Genomic DNA, 19,475 nt, shown 5'->3' with positions numbered 1-19,475 from the left:
TTTAGATTTTAACGAGAGAAATTTATGTATTACTGAAAAATTATTACACCAGGGTTTTCGATATCACAAACTAGTCAAAACATTTACTAAATTTTATCATCGGTATAAGGACATCATTCGTAAATATAGCTCAACATGCAGACTTCTTATACGTTCAGGTATTTCACATCCAATTTTTTATGGAAATATTCTTTATAAAGCACAAAAATGTCAGTATTCACCTCTGAAGCTAACAAAACCTTTAAATAGACTTATTAAGAAGGGATATAGTTACGATACTGTTGTCAGGTCATTAAAGATTGCATATTTTGGCGTTAATATTGATTCACTTATAGGGTCTTTGCATCGGCACTAAACACATTTATTTAAAAACCAGTTGTTGGCATGACACGGGTTAAGTTCTTCTCATATATGTTATGATGGTATGATACTAAACCCCTAACGGGAAGGATTGTGCCTGATATTCATATGATAAAGACATAATTTTTCAATCAGTTTAATTGAAGTCTGGAGCTGGCATGTCAGTTAACTGCTAGTAGTCTGTTGTTATTTATGTATTATTGTCATTTTGTTTATTTTCTTTGGTTACATCTTCTGACATCAGACTCGGACTTCTCTTGAACTGAATTTTAATGTGCGTATTGTTATGCGTTTACTTTTCTACATTGGCTAGCGGTATAGGGGGAGGGTTGAGATCTCATAAACATGTTTAACCCCGCCGCATTTTTGCGCCTGTCCCAAGTCAGGAGCCTCTAGCCTTTGTTAGTCTTGTATTATTTTTATTTTAGTTTCTTGTGTACAATTTGGAGTTTAGTATGGCGTTCATTATCACTGAACTAGTATATATATTTGTTTAGGGGCCAGCTGAAGGACGCCTCCGGGTCCGGGAATTTCTCGCTGCATTGAAGATCTGTTGGTGACCTTCTGCTGTTGTCTGTTCTATGGTCGGGTTGTTGTCTCTTTGACACATTCCCCATTTCCATTCTCAATTTTATTTAAGAGTAAAGGTAAAAACACAACAACAAAATCGGTAAAAATAGACATTCAAGTGCAGAACTCTAATAAGGAGTCAACTGCCGATTTTCAGCTAGAGACTTGTATGTAGATCTTGTGTTAATAATCATTTTGCATTTAAAAGTATCGTTATTAAAGGGAAATAATTCTAGTCATCTGATGATTTCGGGTTATGTTGACTTATTGAAGATCTTGTTTTGCTGATCATTTTGGCTATTTAAAGTTTCACTCCATCTTTTATAGATTTTAAGATAATAGGTAATCAAAGCACTGACGTACTACTACTTCTGATGACCCCAAGATCTGATGGCTGGCGAATAAATAGTATAGAAGTTAATCCCCTTGTAGACTGTTAGAAATCACTTACATTTGTTTTCTTATGTTCATTGTCAAATATTTGCATAAATTAGGCTGATGATATATTTAACAGTTGACATCGAATGGGACAACTGAAAGAGAAAGTGCAAGGCACTGTCTGAACGCTGGATAATGAATTCAATAAATGTTTGCAGTCCAATAAAATGTCAAACAGACGCCCTACCGTGAATATATGTCTTCATATTTCATTCCTAATCCAACATGTACCTAGCTGTGTATATAAAATTTAGATCTGACTTTGAAATCAAATTTCCCCCTTAATCTTTTTCACAATAGCGGCAAAAAAATCTTTAAATCTTTACTTAAATTCACAGTATCACAGATCCGTGAGTGTACTTATAGGTTCTTACAATGATATGGCTAATTCTAAAACAGTTTTTTAATACACCAGGAATTGTGGATTTGGTGTATTAAAAAAGAAATTTGGGTCTCTTCTTGTTATTTGCCTAGAGTTGCAAATATCGAGGCAGATCGCCTATCAAGGTCAATAAATATAGACATTGAGTGGAAATTGAATGAAAATGTTTTCCATATTATTGATAGTTTATTTGGGCCACATGACGTTGATTTGTTTGCACCCAAATGTAATCATCAGGTACCATGTTATTTTTCATATTTGCCTGATGGTTATGCAGAAGCAGTAGATGCATTTTCAGTTAAATGGAGTAACATTAATTGCTATCGTTTTCTCCTTTCAGTCTGATTGGGAAAATATTGCAAAAAATGGACAAGGACAAAGCCGACTTGACATTAGTTGCACCATTATGGAACATTCAGAACTGGTTTCCACAACTACTACACCGGATTGTGGCAGATTCGTTTATGATAAACAGATAGAAAAATCTTCTTTATCAACCTCAAAGTCCGACAATAGAACATCACATAGTGAAATTAAAATTAGCAGTTTTCATGATATCAGAGAACTGTTGCAAAGTTATGGACTATCAAAAGAAGCTTCCGAAATCATTGCATCATCTTGGAATCCAGCTACAAAACAACAATATTGGACATATTGCAAAAGATGGTTGGCATTTTGCAGTGAAAGGAAAATGGATACATTTAAAGCCACAGAGTTAAATGTTTTAGAATTTTTAACATTACTTTATAAACAAGGTTTAGGTTACAGTGATATTAACACTGCAAGAAGTATGTTGTCTTCTTTTTTTGTCAGTGAATAGAGAGAAAACAGTTGGTCAATGGCCATTAGTGAAGCGGTTTCTTAAAGGCAAATTTAATTTAAAACCATCATTACCTAGGTATCAAAAGACTTAGGATGTTAATGCAGTGTTAAAATATCTTATGACATTAGCACCAGTTCGCATGTTGACATTACGTGTTTTATCGTATAAGTTAAGTAACAATTATTGCTGTTATTAACATGTCAAAGGTTACAAACAATTCATAGTTAGATTTAGATGATATAAGTGTTACAGATAGTAGCATGTCTATAGATGTGAGAACTTTATTGAAATGTTCAAAGCCTGGGTCAAATTTACAACCGATAGAGTTGCCAGCTTTTATTGATGGTGATAAACTGTATATAGTTACTGTACTTAAGGAATATCTATTTAGAACATCTTCTATAGGAAAAACTAAAAACTTAATTTTGAGCTGTGTCAAACCATATCAACATGTGTCTAAAGCCACTATTAGACATTGGGTAAAAACTGTTTTGCAGTTGGCTGGTATAGATATTACAATTTACAAACCACATAGTACTAGATCAGCTAGTACATCAGCAGCATTTTGGTGTGATACTTCTATTGATACAATATCAAAAGCTGCAGGATGGTCAAGTGATTCAACGTTCAGAAAATTTTATAACAGACCTGTATCAAAACAAAATTTTGATGATAATTTCAGTGTTAAAGCTTTGAGAAGTAAAAAGTCAAATTAATTGAAATATATGGTATAATTAGTATGAACAGTTTGCAAATAAGTTGCACATAACATGTTTATCATAAAATTTAGAATGGAAATGGGGAATGTGTCAAAGAGACAACAACCCGACCAAAGAGCAGAAAACAGCCCAAGGCCACCAATGGGTCTTCAACACAGCGAGAAAATCCGGCACCCCAAGGCGGGCTTCAGCTGGCCCCTAAACGTAAAAGTGTACTAGTTCAGTGAAAATGGACATCACACTAAACTCCGAAACAAAAATGAACTAAAATAAATGGGGAATGTGTCCATGGGACACAGATAATGCCCCCGCTTGCATATCAAATTAAGTTATAAAGAGACATAACTGAAGAACGGTAAAAGTGATGCTACGTAAATTTGTTAATGATCTGAGTTTTGTAGTAATAAGTTTCATAACATTTGGTTGAGGCAAACTTAAGTTAGAGAACGGAAACGAAAAATTCAGCAATTTTTCCTTTTAATAAGGGGCATAACTCTAGAACGGTAAAAGTGACACCACCAAAATTCAATCTTGATCTGTATTTTGTGGTAATAAGCATTGTGTATAAGTTTCATACAATTTAGTTGAGGCAAACTAAAGTTAGAGAACGGAAACTAAAAATTTTGCAATTTTTCCATTTATAAAGGGGCATAACTCTAGAACGGTTAAAGTGACTAGACCAAAATTCAAACTTGATCTGTGTTTTGTGGTAATAAGCATTGTGTATAAGTTTCATAACATTTGGTTGAGGCAAACTCAAGTTAGAGAACGGAAACCAATTTTGGGACGTACGGACGTACATACAGACGGACAAGAGTAAAACTTAATGCCCCCACGGCTACGGCGGGGGCATAAAAATTTAAAGTTCAAACTACAGGGACAAACAAAGAGTCAACGACCCAGCTATCAACATGATTACCATTAACTTGGTACAAAGATTTATAACAATGAAAAGACAACTCCTAACTTCTAACAACAGGGTGGAAAATGAAGTAGACATATGTATGCTTAATTTAAGACCAGTTCTAGCCATGTATTATGTTGGAAGATTACAGTCAAAATGTACATGACTTTTTGACTATTTGTTACCACACTGATACATGGTAATACTTAGAAAAAAATTAAAACAACACTTTATAAATTTCAAGCGTCCGAAGCCCTTTTCTTGATTTACCTTCATAAGGAACGCTCAAAGCCGAATATGAAAATGTGCCTCCAAATGGATGGAGAAAAACTATAATAAAACAGGCTGGAAAAATGCTTTCCAAAAATGAAAACAACATGATATAAATTTCATGCGTCCGAAGCGCTTTTCTGGATTTACCTTCATCAGGAACGCTCAATGCCAAATATTTGAAAGCCAAGGATGAATAAGAACCGGAACAGTTGAAGAGCTATACGACCAAAAAGGACCTAAAAAATAGTCAAATCCATCTAATTCAAAGATTGTTAAAATATCTTGGGGCTTTATTTTGCAGAAAATTAACCATGATTTAACTCTCTTACATCTGCAAAGGTATCCACATGACCTGTTCATTAAAAATTGCATGCATAAGGATACTCCAGAGGATCTGTACCATAGTAAATTGGCATAAGGCAGATGAATAAAAAAAAAAAGTTGTTTGGTGCAAAGTTAAACTTCACTGGAGTGTTTACAATCAGTGGAAAAAAGTTATATTTACATATGATATGACCAATACAGATCGATGATTTTGACTTTTTTTAAACAGGATGGAAAACTTAAAAATTTCAGGAAGTCTAAGGAAATTTAGTGAACAGAATATTTAGGCATTGTTGCACTACAACCATCAACCAATCTTCACATAATTGTCTGGTATGTCACACATATTAAGGAGTGGTTAAATTGACAATGATTTGACAATGAATGTAATATGATAAAAAGACAATAATTTTTGAGAAGTGGTAACCAAACATTTTAGGAATGAACCATATTAATTTCAAGATGATAATGCACCCTGTCATCATTCAAGGACTTTTGTAGAAGGGACGTAGCAAAATCAAATACAACAACGTTCTGAAGACCTCAAGTCTGAATTATTATGTCCCTGGTTTGAAGTCAATAATTTAATATTCAGGAGACTTACTCCTTGCTGGAAACAAGTTTTTTTTTCAGAACAGTACGTGCCAATACTAAATATTAAAAGTATCGTTGATAACTTCTTATTTGAGGCCAGTGTTATATTTTTTTTTATCATTTCAGGTATATTTTGGCAGTTATTTAAAAGTTATCAGATCATAAATCATCCAATAAGATGACATTTGGATCAACCAGGTGGGATCCATAAATCAAGTCCAACAATTGTGGGAAAGCAAGAAAGCAGTAAGTGAAATAAAAGTCAACTATGCAGCTGTCATCAATTATGCTTCCCAACCAAAAAAGAAAGTAATGAAATGAGCTAAATTTCTTTTGTTTTTATTGTATCCTTGGGTTGCATGTCTTAGACATAACTGACATATATTCAACATCTCAATTCATTCATATCTTTTAATGTCAATGGATCACAGGATCACAATGTTACATCTCAAAGAAGATTCTCAAAATGGGTAAATATAGTAGAACCTATATTGTTGCAATCAAACTTGAGACATACCTTTGCTCTCAACAGTAAGGCAGATGTTCACTGACCATTTAAAATGTTCAACAAGGAAAATAGTAAATTGGTTTTGAATGCGTAATTCAATTGTGTTTGTTTATGTCATTATGAAGGACAAAGCCTAGTTACAGTAGAAAAAATCCTATAAAAATCAATATACATTGTACTAGTCAATCCAAAATCATTACCTTTCTTTTTTTTCTGTTTCACACACACACAGTTACCATAATGATGTCATCACAAACTTTCTATGCCTGTTTTACATGAGGCAGCTCCCGCATATTACACTGTTCTTTTGAACAGGACAATTATTATTTAGGTTTGAAAATTAGTTACCTGTGCCTTCTGGACATTTATATGGAGTGTAATGTTCACTTATATCACTTTCATGGAATAGAGGTTCATTTTCACTGAAGATTTCTTTATGAATATCAGAACTTCTTTTCAAGGGATAATGGGCAAGTCTTGATGCCAAACTTTTTTTCATATCCTGAAAGTAATAACAAAACAACCTTAACAAGGCGATATTATATCTCACTGTTTTAATTTGCAGCAGACATGAATCTGATAGACTCTCCTATTTCATGTACTGTGATTTCATTTATTTTCGTTGATCAAGGAGATATTCTATTTTTGTGGATATTTGATTTAGTGGTTTTCGCAAAGTCATATGAAATAAGGAGATGTGAATGATTGCCAATGTGACAACTATTCACCAAAGACCAAATAACATAGATGTTAGCAGCTAAAGGCCATGGTACAGCCTTAAACAAGTAGCACAACTCATACAGCATAGCAAGCTATAAAAGGCCAAACCATGACAAAATGTATAGCAATTCAGACGAGAAAACCATCAGCCTGATAAATGTACAAAACAACAAACAAAAATCAAATATGATAAACAGCAAGAAATACAACCACTGAATTACAAGCCTATACAAAATATGTACTTCGATGAACATTTAAATTCTTGGTTTACCTATATATTCACGAAATCCACAAATATTCTTACTCCACTTTATAATAATAATAAATCCACAATACATAGGAATGGCAATACCTACTTAACTGTACATATAAACTCGACACGCACTGATAAGAAAAGTTTTCACTGTATAATTTAAATATTTCAGATTCAAAAAAAAACCTTGAGTGAGGAATCCCACATACCCCAGCCTCCCATTGAAGGGGGAAACTGTATAATAACCTGATGACATAGTTTTTCCTGTTTACTTTTAAGGTACGATTCTTTTTCTGTTATGATTATTCATCAGTAAGGTTGCAATGGCATATGTTGTATTTCATTTAGCATCCTGGAACAACTTTTCTGCGCAAAATTTCAGTATTACTATGCCCTCAACCTTAAACATAGCGACATGAAAAATCAATACGGTATTGTTTTCTTACTAACATGACCATATATCCAAGTAATGCTGCAATCTTAAATGTAGTTTTTTATTCAGCATCCAGAAACCATTCTCAGCAAAAATTGCAGTCTATATTTACTCATTTTTAGCTTGGCCTTGAACATAGTGACGTTATAATTTATAGTGATTGTCCCCTCATTATATGTGACCAATAAATCTAAGTAAGGTTGCAATCCCATATGTTGTATTTGATTTAGAATCCAGAGACCACTTTCCTGCACAAATTGCAGTCTGCTTTAGATAATTTGACCTTGTTTTTAAACAGTGATCTAAAAATCAATAGGGATTGTCTTTTCATCATATGTGACCAGAATTATATTGAAGTAAGGTTATTGCGATCCCAAATGTTGTATTCAATTGAGAATCTGGGATCAGCTGTTCTGCAAAATTTCATTCTTTTTTAGTAACTTTGAACTTTGAAGTATTCACCTAACAATCATTAGGGATCCTTAACTCATTATATGTGACCACATACCCTATAAGGTTGCAATCCCATATGTAGTACATGTATTTGATTTAGCAACTGAAATCCACTTTTCATTACAAATTTCAATCTATTCATAGTAACTTTGAGCATGACCATTGACCTGGCAGTGATATTGTTTGCTTCAAATTACCTCCGAAATTCGGCTTTTTCCCCTAGAGAAAATTTCCAATTACTAAAAAAAATGGCACAAAGTTCCTCCCAATAAGTTGTACATTTTTCCCAAACGGTGATGGCTTCGGTAGTAATGTACATAAATTTCGTATTCATGTTATTATTTTGATATTATGAAAGCGCTTTTTGAGATCCGGGTTTCTGATTAGAATCATTGGGGTGTTTGTAGCACACGTGGTTTTCAATGTATTAAGTACTGTCATTTTTTTCCGTTTCTTTCCCCTCCCCAAAAAGATCCTTTCCTGTTGAAAATGTCTCACAATTCAGTCTAAAACCAGTTCCTGAGGGATGATGTTTTGAAGGAATGCTTCCCTCTAGTGTACAAGATGTACTTCTACTGCATGTGTATACCATCATCAACTGCAGTAGTAGAGAGAAGCTTCTCCTTGATGTCAAACATTCTAACTCCAAAAAGTAGGGATGTCAACGAGTACTCGAGTACTCGAGTATCGCTCGGTAGTACCGAGTATCGAATACCAAAATGATACTCGACTAATCGGTTTCCTGTTAGAATGTTGTTGCTTTTTAAAGCTTCAACAAAAAAATATGTTTTTGGGAGCGCCGGCCTCCCCGAAAAATTAAATGTTTACTTAATAAAGATTAATTAAAAATCAAAATACGATTCGAATGTTTGCGTTTAACTGTCATTTAAAATTCCTCCAAACGAGAGGTAGGCTATGAAAAAGTGCACTTTTCCTAGGCTTACACTTTTAGCTAATTAATCTTAGTCATTCTCCCATCCTGTATCGTCAGAGCATATATTTTCATCAGCAGGACTGTTAGTTATCTAACAAAGTTGAGAAATTGCCTCGTCCCAGAAAAAGTTGACAAGAATATATTTTTAACTAAGAACATATTCGTTGCACCCTCAGAAAATGATTAAAGGCATCAGTAAGTTATAATCATCTCCCCTTTGTTGATCATTAGATGTGTTTTTACGGTTCCCAAATACTGTTGTTTGAGTACTAATAATCAATTTTCTATAGATATTAATTAATTACTTGATTAGGTTATTGCCAGTTTACATAATTAGTACATGTAGTAAATGAGCTATTAATTATGGTATAAAATGCCTTGGACTATTATCTAGTCTAGGTAATAATGTTGAGGGTTTTACGTTCATAAGACAACGACCCACAATATATAAAATGGTAAGTAATTAAGTAAGTAAGTAAGTAAATTTTATTTAAAGTCGGCATATATATACATAATAACAGACAAAACATGAGCTCTGGTGAGCTCTTTAACCGACTATTGAAATAGTTTTGTGTTTCCATTTTGTTAATGTTTTACTGAGCGAGTACTCGAGTATTGCTCGGTAAATCCAACGAGTACTCGATTAGTAAATCTTCACCGAGTTGACATCCCTACCAAAAAGGAATAGGATGACACAACGTAACTTGGATGCAACCATGAGAATTTGCTCATTCAAGCATCATTTAACTGACGACAACATGAATGAGCTTGTGAATATGTTCAAGGGATTAAAGGACAGAAAAATGGACCTTTGAAAATTAAAATAATGAACTGTTATGACTTGTCTTATCAATTATACTTTCAGTCTTGTCTTCGAATTCAAGTTTTAGTACAATTAATTCTTATTCAAAACTTCCCAATTTCCAAACAAGAGTGCACACGCTGAAATGTCTCGCCTTCTTTACTAATCATTGATATTATGTTGATAGTCCTAAATATAAAGCTTTATTACAACTGTCACATAAACTTAACATTAACCAAGTAAACTAAACATTGACCAATGAACCATGAAAATGAGGTCAAGGTCAGATGAACCATGCTAGGCAGGCATGTACAGCTAACAATTCTTCCATACAACAAATATAGTTGACCTATTGCTTATAGTTTTAAGAAAAACAGACGAAAACACAAAAACTTAACACTGAGCAATGAACCTTGAAAATGACGTCAAGGTCAAATAAAACCTGCGTGACTGACATATAGATCATAAAATATTTCCATACACCAAATATAGTTGAACTATTGCATATAGTATTAGAAAAAAAGACCAAAACTCAAAAACTTAACTATAACCACTGAACCATGAAAATGAGGTCAAGGTCAGATGACACCTGCCAGTTGGACATGTACACCTTACAGTCCTTCCATACACCGAATATACTAGACCTATTGCTTATAGTATCTGAGATATGGACTTGACCACGAAAACTTAACCTTGTTCACTGATCCATGAAATGAGGTCGAGGTCAAGTGAAAACTGTCTGACGGGCATGAGGACCTTGCAAGGTACGCACATACCAAATATAGTTATCCTATTACTTATAATAAGAGAGAATTTAACATTACAAAAAATCTGAACTTTTTTTTCAAGTAGTCACTGAACCATGAAAATGAGGTCAAGGACATTGGACATGTAACTGACGGAAACTTCGTAACATGAGGCATCCATATACAAAGTATGAAGCATCCAGGTCTTCCATCTTCTAAAATATAAAGCTTTTAAGAAGTTAGCTAACGCCGCCGCCGCCGCCGCCGCCGTAGCCGCCGCCGCCGGATCGCTATCCCTATGTCGAGCTTTCTGCGACAAAAGTCGCAGGCTCGACAAAAAATGATGCATTTTTTCCAAAAAAAAAAGGGTAGAGGTAGTTTTGATAAAAAAAAAACAATATCACTGCCTGGTGAGCTTGAAATCAATAAAGATCTTTTTCTTATTATATTTTACTCTTTATGCAATCAGGGTTGCAATCTAATATAAAGTATTTCGTTTAGCTTCCCAAACCAAAAATGATGAATAAACACATCATAGATACCAGGATCAAAATTGTGTATGCCAGACACCCATTTCGTCTACCAAAGACCCATCAGTGCACTCGAATCAAAAAAGTTTAAAAGGCCAAATAAAGTACAAAACTGAAGAACATGAAGGGACATGCAATCAGACTGATAGACGGACTCCTCCATCACTATATACATCCCGCTTTAAAGGGGTTATGCAAATCTTGTAAGGAAGGGGCAAATCATACATTGTAACAAGACCAATAGTGGGTCTGGATCAGTGTCCCTGCATGCTATTGATTTAGGTAACATCTGAAGCATAACTGATCATCCATTTTATTGAGGCCAGGAAAACTTTGACTACCAATATTTCTTGTTCAATGAGTGTTGTAAAATTTTAAACTATCTGCAAACAGATACTACAACTACAGCTCAACATTATAAGGCTGCAGACCAAAACTAAATTCATTCCTTATATAGAAGTCAAAAAAAGTTTGACTAAGTTTTCCTTGTACAATGAGTGTTGTAAAATTTAAAACTAACATCAAACAGGAAGTTGCTGCACAGAAAATGTAAAAATTGCTTACCCAATACAACTAACATTACGATGCTGCAGATCAAATATAAAATCATTCCCTTTCAAAGAAGCCAAGAAAACTTCTACAAAAGTTTTATACCCAAGGACTATCAGATGAACGGACAGACACAGAGAGTCCAGGGGTAACTAGACTTGCTGTCACCTTTGGCAACAGAGGTTAAAACATGTTCTGATTCAGACAAAAGGTTTTCTGAAACTGACATTATCAAGATGCTTGATTTTCTAAATTGTCACATTTCGATGGCATACTTTTCAACAGACAATTAGCATTTTTATTAGAAACAAACTGTATTTCTATTTTTGCAGACATGTTCATTTATACCTATGGGGTAGACTTCATACTGAAGCTTCTCATGAAGAATGGAAAGAACTTGAGCCATCCATTTCTCTGTAACAACATTCAAGCAGGTCCTGTACACTTTTCCCTTTCTAAATATTGGTTACCTATTTTACAACAAGAGTACACATGCTGAAATGACAACTTCACAATAAATGGTTGTGTAATGATTGAAATTTTGGTCTTGGAAGACAAGGTTAATTACCTTGGAGTTTGGTATTCTAGTTTATACTTTTTTATTACTTTGAATTGGCTTTGAACTAACTTCAAGCAACTGCGAGAACTCTTAGATCGTTTTTTATGTACATATTGTAGATCTGATGAGTCAAGCCTTTTCCAAAAAGTTTTATAGTTTGTCCTTACTTTGTTCTGTTATACCACTGTCCTAGGTTAGGAGAGGGTTGAACAGTCACAATCATGTTTAACCCAATCACATTCTTTATATGCCTTTTTCATGTAAGGAGCCTGTAATTCAGTGGTTGTTGTTGTTGGTTGCTGTCTGCCTTATTTGTTGTTCGATTGTTGTTTTTAGCATAAATCAGGCTGTTGGTTTTCTTTTCAAAAATTGGCAATCATACCACATTTCCTTATTAATGCAAGAAATTTAACAATAAACTCATCATAGATATGAGGTGTATATATGGTGTACCCCTAACAATTATTCAATACCCTAAACAAATTTGACCTATGCTTGTAGTAAATAATGAAAACAACACATTATAAATTTCATGCGACGGAAGTGCTTTTCTGGATTTACCTTCATCAGGAGCACTCAAAGCAGAATACTTGAAAGCCAAGAATGTATATGAACAGAAACAGTTGAAGAGCTATATGACCAAAAAGAACCTTTAAAAAAAAAACAAATCCATCCAAGGTCAACTTTGCCTGAGGGAGTTGAAACCTTAGTCTCTTTTTAATTCCAAAATTTATAAACGGACAATTTTAGAAAGGATTGTTATAAATCATGTCAGTACCATAGTACTGACTACTGAGCTAATGATACCCTCGGAGACTGATAGTCCACCAGCAGAGGTATCGACCCAGTGCTGTAAAAAATGATAACAACACGTTATACATTTCATGTGTCCGAAGCGCTTTTCAGGATTTACCTTCATCAGGAAGGCTCAAAGCCGAATACTTGAAAGCCATGGATTTATGAGAATCTTAACAGTTGAAGAGCTATATGACCAAAAAGAATCTAAAAAAAATAGCTACTTACATCCAAGGTCAACTTTGTCTGAGGGAGTTGAAACCTTAGTTTCTTTTAAATTTTAAATTTAAGAAAGGATTTTTATAAATTATGTCAGTAGTATATGTGATATGGAATTGATCATGAATACTTAACCTTGATCACTGATCCATGAAATGAGATCAAGGTCACAAGAACTCTGTATTATGGACATGCAGACCTTGCAAGGATCCAATATACATAACCTATTAATCAATTATAAGTGAGAAATTCATGTGACAAAAAACTAAACAGTTTTCAGGCAGTCTCTGAACCACTGAAATGAGGTCAATGACTATGGAAATATGACAAGAAAGATTAGAACATAAGGCACTGAATACTGTAAATTCAGAAATTAGTGCATGCATTTATTATTGCCAATTTTGAAGAATGGACCAAAATGCTATATTTATTATTGCAATTTTAGGAAATCTGCATACAGATAACTGTATCAGATATCAGAATGCAAGTTTTTATTATTGCGATACTCACCCAGTCGCATTATTCACATTAATAAAAACTTCGCAATAATTTCTGAATTTACAGTACAAGGTATAACATAAAAAGGTCTTGTGTCTTCTGAAATATAAAGCTATAAACAAATAGTTTACTCCACTGTCTGATTAACATTCCTATTTGTGGCAGGCAAAATTAAAATTAAAAAAAAACTATCTAAAGGAAGCATGATCTTTCTTAAAATACATTGACTGATGCATCTAAATATTGTCAATGCAATGCATTATGGTGGTGTACAAAACAATTTGACATAGCAACATTTACTGCAATTCTTTAGAAAGATGATCTTTAATTTCAGTGGATAAAATGAGCTAAATGTGTGTCAATATTAGTAGGTCACTACATTTGCATGCATTTTTTTCAAATTGCATTTCAATATTTTTATTAAATCATGCTCACAAATTTCAAGGTTTTGATGTTTTCAAACAGAAGACAATTGACAGGACAGGTAAAGAGGTTTTTTTATCATTAAAATATTTGGTGCTGCAAATATTTGGTGATTTTGTTAAATGTACTGACAGCTTTTCAAGTCTTTAGGGTGATTTAGAGCTTTACATTAAAAAGACACACTTGTCTTTTGATGAAGACCATATCTTTATGCCATCTACTTTTATTTCATTTTTGAATTGCTGCCTCACTGAAGCATAGTTGCCAACTCACATACACATTTTCAAGTGTTTATATGTGCTATTTTCATCACACAGTTTGTACACTCACTCCATGTCTTTACATGCAATCACAGGCATTAACGTGTGTTAAATTAATGAAACCGATTATCTGTTGTTAGTTTTTTTAATTTGGTTTCCAAATCCTGTGGATTTTTCCACCAATCATTAATTATATCAAGGTGGGGAATGGTTTCTGCTTCAAAGTTTAACATTTGTCATTGCAGGAAAATGCCCAGTGTCCATATGTGCAATCTTCCTTTGAATTGTCAGGGATCTGGGTTGGAAACTGTAGGAGGAGTAGATTACAAAAATTAGGTACCCTCTTTCATAAATTTTCCAAGTCTGGAAAAATGAGACAAAATTCCTCAAACAATTTCATAATAGCAGGTGCACAACTTCAACACCCCCCCCCCCCCCACCCCCGCCCCCCCCCACCCGACATCACCATACTAGAAGCCAAATTTGGACTTCCTCCAAATTAGCCTAAAATTTAACCAAAACTGTATTTGTCATGAAAATGCATCAAGCTCTGCTGCTCTAAATTTGCCTGGAAGGCAACTGTGGAATAAAAGAACAGTTGAACTTGACAGTACGTACGATTTTCAGAGCTACAAAGTGGTGAACACGTTTTTACATGCATTTTTGCATGTCATGGCATGATTTTGTATTGTCAGAGGATGGTAAGTAACTATGCTGAAGTATATAAACACATCTCTTTTAATTAATAGTAAGCCTTTACACATTTACTTTTAGAGATTAATCATAAATATAAAGAGAAGAATGTAAATATGTACTTACCAAATGTTTATCTTCAACATGCACAGATTGAAGATTAAGATAACTGACAGGAGCAAATGCATCATTTGAATGAATAACTTCTTCTGAAGTGTCACTAAATATAAATAACATGCATAGAGTTTATGAGTTTATAAACAAAGTTAAACGGTGGTGACTTGTCTAGGTAGTTGGTTGACATTTACATAAACAGATCATTTTAAGCCCATCAACATTAAAGCACTGGTTAGATGTCAACATAGGGTATTCAAAATTAGATGATGTAAAGCTCAATGTAGAAAAGTTTGGAAAAAATTTAACTGAACTACCAAAACTGTCATTAACATTAAAATGTTTGAGTATTTATATGATATATATGTATTTTTTCCATTTGTTTGTTCATGCTTGTGATTAGATATTGGCCCATATTGGCTTTAAGTGCTTTTAAAAAAGAAGGTATATATAAAGATAAATCAATATCTACAACTCAGCTATTAAGGAAAATAAGATCACTGTCAAGTGCCATCATTTATTCAAAACCAAAAATTACAGAAGCACCAGAAATTCTGTAATGCCTGTAAAGTTATTGATGCTCTGAACACCCTGTGTTTCAACCAATTCAACCTTCCACAGGAGGTGATACAGGTCAGGTGCTGATGTAAACTTTTCCTGTCATGTGGTATGAATTCACCCTTCCTTCATCAATTTCAAATATGGGAAAAGATCAACTGTTGACATTCTTTAAAAAGAAATTTACAAACATTTACCAAATCATTTTACTTTTGATGGGCATTATTTGTGTATTGAACAGTATGAATTGTCTCTTGTGTTTTGCTGATTTATTGTACACACCAACCATGAATGAGTCCAATGCAGCTTAATTATGCTATTTATTTTGTCTGTAATCATTAATGAAAACAATTTAAACTGAAAACCTGAAAATTAGATGAATACCCATGCATGCTGATTTAGTATGCAATTAACCCTAGGGAATTAGCAATATAAAAATCAATATGTATATTTCCATTGAAAAGAGAAGGAAGATACCAAGGGGACAATAAATAAAATCTGTTCCGATAGAAACCGACAATATTATTGCCAAAAGTTAAAACGAGGGCAGGACAAACAACAATAACAAAACACTACACAGCAAACTAGACCAATTCAACACTGTAATTAGATCTTTGAATATTGTTTTTATTGGTATTAATATTGATTTTGTTATCAGTAAATTAAAATCATACTAATAGTTTTGTTATACACATATGCACTTTAACGGTACTTAATGACACAATCTGTCGATCGTTTGGCATTTTGGCATAGCACAAGGTCATGTTCTCTCACTGTTAATAACGTCTTTACACTAAATCCATTGGATGTTGGATGTGTACTGAGTGATATTTTAATCTTATATACATAATTTTTTTTATTAGTTGTCATTGGCTTTGAACTAGCTGTCAGTAACTGCAAGTACTCTCAGATCTGTACTTAGTATCCTTTTTGTTGTTAGGGATGAGGGATGGATAAATACCCTGCCGCATCCGGTCTGTGTTTATGTTTGATGTTTTTCTGCTTTGTATTGATCTGATGAGTTAAGCCCTTTTCAACTGATTTTTATAGTTTGTTCTTATGTTGTGCTGTCACCCTGTCCCAGGTTAGGGGAGGGTTGAGCGCTCACAAACATGTTTAACCCCGCCACATTCTTTATGTGCCTGTCCAAAGTCAGGTGCCTGTAGTTCAGTGGTTGTCGTTGGTTCATGTCTGTCATATTTGTTTTTCTTTAATTGTTCTGTTATAAATTAGGCCGTTAGTTTTCTATATTGAATTGTTTCATATTTTTCATGTCGAGCATGTCATTGGCAATCATACCTCATCTCCTTATTTTTATATAGAACCCAACCAAAAACTGGGGTTAACTATGGTGCTCTGGAAAGGTCAGAAGTTCCTGCTCCACTAGCGACACATGTTGTGTAACTCCTTTCAAAATATGTTGATGAGTCATATCCCTTAATTAGGCATCACACATTGTGTATTGACTCAAGCTCTTATCTTACACTAAGAACAAATTCATAAACTATTGATCATGTAAATTCTCTACCTCTAAAACTTGACCAAATGTGATTGAAATCGAAACACATTTTTCCATGATAAAGGATAGAAGAAGCTGTTACCAAAATAAACAACACAGACATTGAAGGCAAAAGAAACCCCTTAGAAACAAAACCAAAGGTAAACTCATGTGCACTGGAAGGGTAAGCAGATCCAGTTTCTTTAAAAATTCAAATGTATTTATTATGTATGCGACCAGGAGATTGTATAGTCAAAACTATATGAAGTACTGCTTTTAAATCTATAAAGTGTTGAATCTTAATTGCATTCAACAAATTTCAATGTCCAATCACAAATTGCTTGTATTTCATCAGCACTGCAATTGACGATAAGGTATATTAGTGTATCACATACAAAGTGTCGTCCTTCCTATGTAACACTTCTTTTTACTGTATGGATTGTACTACTCATGTTTTATCTTCTGTGACATTGTTACAGTTATCATTAATAAGATGATTGAAATGTAAGCTTCTTTTTTATACTTGTTTCATCTTATCTAAGCAAAAGTTTTTCTAAAACAAAACATTATCTGGCAAAAAAAATATTAATAATTATATAATAACTAATCCAATAATTTAAATATAGAAAAATATTCAACAAGTTACAGAACAACACATTAATTCACGAATGCATGAAGTCCATGAGTTAATTATCAGTGTTGTTCAGTCACGAGATGAATATATTCAATATCTGAATTCTTGGATTAGGTATTCTTTTTAGTACATTGACCATGGACTTTTTAATGGAAATAATGTAAAAAAAAAAGGAGCTTCATCTTTTTCTACGCATTCTCAATTGTATAGATCGACAACATCTTGACACCACCCATTGTTCTAGGACGTCAGACTAGTGAAATTATCAGATTTATTTCACATGTGAAAAAGTCAAATAACAAAAATACCGAACTCCACGGAAAATTCAAAACTGAAAGTCCCTAATCAAATGGCAAAATCAAAAGCTCGAAACATCAAAGAATGGATAACAACTTTCATATTCCTGACTTGGTACACATACTTCCTTATGTAGAAAATGGTGGATTAAACCTGGTTTAATAGCTAGCTAAAACTCTCACTAGTGAAATTATTGGTTTTTATTTCACTGGGAAATACAAGTAATTAATTGAAACCAATGTAATAATATAAAAGAACAGAGTTCCAAAGTCCCCCACATTGCACATATTTGATCTGTTCTGTCCAAGGACAATAACTAATCAAAGTACTGAAGTACTGAACATCGGATGACCGCAGGTTCTTGTGGATGGTCAAAAGCACATGTCACAGAAACAGATCACATCTCTATACCTGAAACTGAGGTTAATTTACAGAGATTTGTTTTTCTTATACAAGTTCGTGCTTGGATGATGAATAAATGACAGGAAATTCAACCTCACCGTAATAACTATTATATTGTAGTGATACAAATCAGTATACCTTAGACTATTATACTAATATAATAATAGTTCCAGAGAATACACTGGTTTGTTGTTATATATTATATTAATATTACGGTTGCATGTATATATAATTTTCATCTATATGTATATGTATATCATACTATTCTACTATTATTATAGTGTAATGCAAGTGCATGGTGGACACTCTTCTGTAAAAAAAAATCAAAGTCTTAAAGGCTGTAAAAGCAATTGCTGCCAAGTTAATGTTTTGTGGACTTTTATTTTTCATCCATATATAAGAATTAAACCTGACAGGGCAGGAGTGTTGACTAGTGAGAAGCAAGACGGTTTTAACTTTATATCAATATAAGACTTTAGCAGGAAATCATTTTAAATATGTTTTATATTTTACAAGGAGACAACAAGTTTACCAGGCTAAAGTTGGGGTTAATTATACATGTGCTGAAACATATAACTGAAAAAAAAATCATTATGGATTATCCCCTGGTAGTGTTTGTAACTGGGCAATAATTTCCTTTATTGATTTAATTTTAACCATTTTCATAATTAATTTAAATTAACCATTCAGTTAAAACATTTCAACTTTCCAGAAGCAAATGTTGAAAAACGGGACAGAAATAAAATATCTTACAAGACATAAACATGTAAAAAATAAATATATATTTCAGCTTACTAAAAATATTTTCATAATGTTACTTTGACATCATTCCTTAAAACTAAGTCCCAAACATAATTGCTCAGTTGACATGTGTCATCCTCATGCGATACGAGATAACTATAATTCTGATGCAATCCCGAAAAGGGGGGTCATCACAAACAAACATGACATTAAATTGTCATTATACGAACTAGAACAAACAGCTCTATGTTGCTTTGATATTTATCAATTTTCAGGAAACATGTGAAATAAATTTCAGGTCCATTTCATTATAGTGCCTAACAAGATTGCGTGAGGTAGACGAAATTGACCTTAAAACGATCGTATTGTCTTTTGATGTCCAAAAATAGGCAGATCGGACATATAAGGACTTTATCTAATGACTACATAAATTTGGGATTTATTATTATTATAATATTCTAATGAAACT

The 19,475-nt window shown here is 33.4% G+C and overlaps 1 protein-coding gene across 3 annotated transcripts in view; it reads right to left on the bottom strand.

Moving 5' to 3' along the window:
* The window catches only part of LOC127698941 (uncharacterized), a 278,817-nt gene that overhangs the window by 116,365 nt on the left and 142,977 nt on the right, over window positions 1–19,475 (bottom strand). For all 3 annotated transcript variants that reach the window (XM_052202712.1, XM_052202711.1, XM_052202710.1), the window contains exons 8-9: window positions 14,889–14,982; window positions 6,244–6,397 (exon numbers count right to left, since the gene is read on the bottom strand). In XM_052202712.1, coding sequence (XP_052058672.1) covers window positions 6,244–6,397; window positions 14,889–14,982 — 248 coding nt within the window. The remainder of the gene's footprint in view (window positions 1–6,243; window positions 6,398–14,888; window positions 14,983–19,475) is intronic.

The sequence above is a fragment of the Mytilus californianus genome, unplaced genomic scaffold, assembly GCF_021869535.1.
Source record: "Mytilus californianus isolate M0D057914Y unplaced genomic scaffold, xbMytCali1.0.p SCAF_4, whole genome shotgun sequence".
Taxonomy (NCBI): domain Eukaryota; kingdom Metazoa; phylum Mollusca; class Bivalvia; order Mytilida; family Mytilidae; genus Mytilus; species Mytilus californianus.
The sequence above is the reverse complement of the archived record's forward strand: the minus strand, read 5'-3'. Positions and strand labels throughout refer to the sequence as shown.